At 62.3% G+C, this 5,015-nt stretch overlaps 1 protein-coding gene across 1 annotated transcript; it reads left to right on the top strand.

Annotated features, from left to right (window-relative positions):
* Positions 1-1,589: 1,589 nt before the first annotated feature.
* On the top strand, positions 1,590-4,730 carry LbrM_03_0950 (hypothetical protein; the record flags this gene model as incomplete). Its single annotated transcript, XM_001561635.1, has 1 exon — positions 1,590-4,730. One exon carries the CDS (start codon positions 1,590-1,592, stop codon positions 4,728-4,730), a length of 3,141 nt encoding a protein of 1,046 aa, XP_001561685.1.
* Positions 4,731-5,015: the final 285 nt, after the last annotated feature.

Here is a 5,015-nt window from a genome sequence, read left to right as displayed (position 1 = left end):
AACGAGGCCCATCTCTCTCTCCCCCCCCCTCTCTCTCTCTCCCTCATTAGGGTGGAACTCACGCGCACACGCACACGCACCATAGCCAACTCCAAAGGCGAGGCAAAAGGTAGCAGAAAAGCGGGAGGGGGAAAACAACGGCAACACCACCGCCGCACGACTGGGAGCCGAAAGAGAAGTTGTCCTTTACAGAGAGGCAGTCGTATCCCCGTCCCCGTCCCCGCGTCGGCTTTTGAGCAGAGGCGCGCGCAACGCAAGAAGCTGAACGACGTGGGCGGAAGAAAACTGCCGGAAACGCCACGAAGCGCCCGACACCTCAACGTAGACGATTACACCCCGGCATAGCGGGGAAGGGAGTGAGCGAGCGAGAGAAAGAGAGAGTGAGAGAGACATATTCGCCGTGTACCCGCTGTAGACGCGCGCGTGCGTGTACAGCGGGTGTGATCGCCAAAGGGTCAAACAAGAAGAGCAATAGCAAGTGTGTGTGTGTGTGTGTGTGTTTTTGGACTGACCGCAAGCGTGGCATACCGCATTAGCTCAAGGACCGAACGCATAGAGGTGGTGGTGATTGTCGTCTTCGGCGTCGGTGTGCACTCCGGGGGGGGAATAAATCGGTGAAGCAGCGCCTCACCTGCATCGTCTTCCTCCTCCCCTCCGCGAGTTTGCTGTGCGGCGCGGTGGCCGCTCTGTTGTCCTCCTTTCGCGCCTTTGTGTGCAGTTTCCTCTGCGCCGGCGTACCTCGCGCGCGCGCGCGTGCATCCCCTATCTCCACACTCTCACCACCACCATCACCGTATTCCTACTACGACTAGAACTACCGAAAGGATACAGTTAAACAACGTGGAAAACTCCCTCCCCATATATTCTTTGCTCTCTTTCGTTCTTGCTGCTTCGTTGTTGCTAGGCTAGTAGTTGCCGTTGCTGATCGTGGTTCTTGGCGCTGTCGCGTGTGGCTGAGTCGTGCTTGTATTTGCTCGCGTGCATGTGCGCGTGTTGGCGAATCCTGGCTCTCACACGCTCAGCACTACGGACCCCCTTCCCTTGAAACGGCTACTTCGTTCAACTCGAAGCGTCCTCCTCCAGCTTTAGCACCTTTCGTGCCTCGTCGCATCGAAGCACTCTTCTCCAGAAGACGTACGTCAGAGGAGCGGGGGAAGGAGGAGGGAAGGAAGAGACGCGATCTCGATTCCTTATTTTCTGTCAGTGTGTGTGTGTGTGTGTGTGTGGGTGGGTGGGTGTGGGTGTGTTGGTGCCTGTACCTTTACTTGCTGCTCGTTTGTGTTCTCTTCTTTGAGCAGCTGGCTTTTGCTTGCTTTCTTTCCTCTTCTCTGTCGCTACGCTGTCCTGCCTGCGTCTCAGCGGGGTGCACCATTGGGCACTCCTCCTCTCCCTCCTCGTAGCTTTCTTTATCCTTACCGCGTGCCTCTCTCTCTCTCCTTGTGGCTTTGCTTGCGGGTGTCGCTGTAGTTTCCCCGTTTACCTGCGTTTTCGCTCAGCTCAGCATTTCATCATATTGTTGTTGTTGTTGCCGCTTGTCTTGTAGAGGGGGGGGGGGGCGCCGTCTATTGGATCGTTCTGTACACGCAACGATGCAAACACCCACCGCAGCCTCCTGGCAGCGGCAGCAGCCGCCATCGCCTTCGCTGATGTCGCCGCCGAGTGCGCCGCGACAGCACGGTGGCGGACGCCATCAGCATGGCCACCGCCACCAGTACCAGCGCCTGCCTCGCGCTAGCGTACCCGCTCCTCCACCCTACTCGGATTTCAGTGGGGTCGCGCCTGCCGGCGAGTCGGTATCGCCACTCTTGTGGTCATCGGAAATGCCCTCGCCGCTTCGATCACCGCCCCAGCATCAGCAGCCGTATCACAGGCGATATCGCTCCTCTCTGCCGGCACCGCCGCCGCTGCGCATACTGACACTCTCGTCGGACCACTCATCCCTGCGGCGCACACGCGCAAATGCGCCGCGACAGCAGCAGCAGCGTGCCCATTATGTCGACTCGAGCGCTCGCCCTGCCGCGGGTCGCGCTCCTCCGCTGTCGATCGCCGCCTTGGAAGAGCATGGCGCAGCGGAGGCTACTGCCCGTCGTGGGTCTCGCATCCATCATCGACGAAGCACACGCGGTCGCAGCAACGTGCAGCCGCACCCCTCTGCAATGGTGCTGAGCAAAGACCAAGGAGAAGAGGAGACGCTCCCGTCCACGCCAGTGAATCAGCGCATCCCGGCAATGGTAGTGCCATCGTATGACGTGTGCAACCTCAACCTTTCCGGTGTCGGTGAGAGTGGACCAGCAGCAGCAGCAGCGGTGGTGGCGGGTGGTACTTACAGGTCGTCATCGCTCACCTCGCAGGTGTATCAGCTCAAAACAGCGCAGCCACAGCCGCAGCTCCTCCAAAAGCTCAAGTTGGTGGACGGTGTATGGCGGGGCGTTGTACCTCCGCAGCAGCAGCAGCAGCCACCGACATCAGGGCAGCCGATGCAACGTGGTACGGCCGACCACCCGTACCATGACCAGGTTGCGTGCCACTCATTCAACAGTCACTGTGGCGGCTGTGAGAGGTGTCTTGAAGGCGTCGCGGACGGCGCACACGTCGAGGGTAGCAGCATGGGCATCCACGGCGAGTCAGCGTTGGCAAGGGCTCCTGCCTCCCCGACAAGGTGTCACCTGGCGAAGAGCCCAACATACAGGACACCAGCAATGACCACCACCACCGCCGCCGAGACATCGTGCGACCCCTCTATGTCGGCTCTCGGCGGTGACTGGCGCTCACCGAGCCTCGCGGCGGCGAATATGTGGTGTCACCATCAGCACTACCCGCAGCTGTACCACGCTCGTACTACATCCGCATCGGTCGCAATGCGTAGCAGCAGCGTCGGCCTATCCGACGGCCTCGACATGGCTCTTTCACCCATCTCCACCCCTGCGCGTGCGCCACGTACGCCCCGGCAGCTGCAGCTCGATCTGCATCGCGTTCACTACTACCACCATGCCCACTCTCTGTCAGTCCCCTCTCTCGCTTCTGAGGGGCCGTACACCACTTATGGGCAGTGCAGCACGCCGCGCGAGGCCGATCTGGCCGCCGACACGCCGTTGTCGACGGCTCCCGGCGCCGCTGCTTCGGTGGCCGGCCGGAGCTACCACCAACCGTTGGTGACACCCACAATCGTGATTGCGAGGGCGACCCCGGCGGCGGCCCGAGACGCACTCATTGCCTCCACATCTATCGGAGCACCACTACTGCACAACAACGCGCGCACAATGCCGTCATCGATCGCCTTCGACCTCGCTTCTGCGACTGCAGCCGCCAGAAACCTTCGCGCGGGCAGCGGCGTTGATGTGGTCACTCGCCGCGGCGGCGCAATCGCGGACCATGACGATGATGATGACGGCGCAGCACTTCTGCGCGCCTCCTCCTCCGCGCACTTGCGCTATCGGCGCAATGCAGATTTTCTCTATGCCGTCGACAGCGCCGACGAGTGCGAGACCACTGCGGTGCCGATGACCAACGCTGCCACGGCGGAGGGCAATGCGTTTATGCTTGCAGCTGCGCAAGCCACCGCGACCATGGACTCGCCAGTGACCCTGTCGCACTTCGTCTCCTCCTCCTCCTCTTCAGCGCCGTCGTCTGAGTACTACAGTCCGCAGCAGCTCCGTGTTGGCGACGCGCAGCAGAGGGCACCGGGGACAGCGACGCCGGCGCGGACAGCGGCCCATCGCACATATCAGCCACAAAACTCGGCACCATACGACAGACATGGCGCACACGCCGCTTCGCAGCCTCCTTACGTTGACAGCGGCGGTATCCTCCACCGCTGCGCCACCCTGACCCCTCTTCGGTCCCTGCGCCACGACGCGGTTAGGTGGGAGGGCGCCAAACTCCTGACCACCCCTCCCAACGCCACCTGCTGCGCCGCCAGCACGGGAGAGGGATGGCGTTCCCCGATGCTGTGGGACCCGCGCCAGGCCCGCGACGACCTCGAGATGGAGGCTGTGAAGCATGTTGCGCGGTTTGCCTTGGCACAGGTGGCCGCCACAGCAGCAGCGGCGGGTCCAGCAGCAGCAACAATTTGGTCTTCGGTCTCGCCGTCTCCCGCGTACGCCACAGCGCCTTTTGACACCGTGGCGCAGGCAACGGTGGTGGCGGTCTCGCCGTCGCACGCGCGGGATGCGAGCCGCCCGGAAGAGACGCGCGATTACTCGGTGAGTCAGGATACCGTCGCCGTTGAGGGGGAGGAAGAGGAAGCGGCGGAGTGGCTGGAGCTTCTCCTGCACTACCGCGACCGCGAAAACGAGAGTGGACGCATTCGTCGTGCTCTCGTTGATGCTTCAACGGCGCCGCAGGTGCCAACGGCAGAGACCGAAGGCGCCAGCAACCCCAGCGCGGTCGCGGCGGCGACGCTCTCATGGTGGGCTACCTCGTCTCTTATGCGTGAAGGGCTTCCATCGCGCGGTAACGGAGGTGCACTACAGCAGCCACAGGGGCGGCAGCTGCATCACGCTCGAGCTCCGTCTGCGGTTTCTTCGCCATCGACAGGGACAGCAACGCGAGCGGCGTTGGCGCCACCTCCATCGCAGCTGTGTGCCGTCATGACAGCACACAGGGCGGCTCGCACGATAGCGCGGTGCGTACACTACCACGTGTGGCGCATGCGCGAGGGCGAGCGCCGGCGCGTCTCTGCCTCCGTCGCCGCGCGCCTGTCACGACACGCGTCGCAGCGCGCTGTGTAAAGCCCGTCATAACTTGCGGGCGTGCACGTGATTGCATTCTTGGCGTTGTGCTCCTTCTCTCCCCTTCCCTGTGCACGCGAGGTGGGAGAGCTGCTTGTAAGGCGCAGGCACGCCTGCCGCTTGCCACACCATAGATGGACACACTAAAGTGACAGACAAGAGAGGAAACTGCGCAAGAACCAGCGGCATCATCTCTAGGCGCGTGTGTGCGTGTGTGAAGGATGCGAACATTGCAGCAGCGGGTATTCGCATCGCCAGTGCCGCTCCTATCACGGTGTGTCTGTG

This window comes from Leishmania braziliensis, contig 78 (genome assembly GCF_000002845.2).
Source record: "Leishmania braziliensis MHOM/BR/75/M2904 WGS CADA00000000 data, contig 78, whole genome shotgun sequence".
Taxonomy (NCBI): domain Eukaryota; phylum Euglenozoa; class Kinetoplastea; order Trypanosomatida; family Trypanosomatidae; genus Leishmania; species Leishmania braziliensis.
Note: the sequence above shows the minus strand (reverse complement) of the source record. Positions and strands in the feature narration are given on the sequence as shown.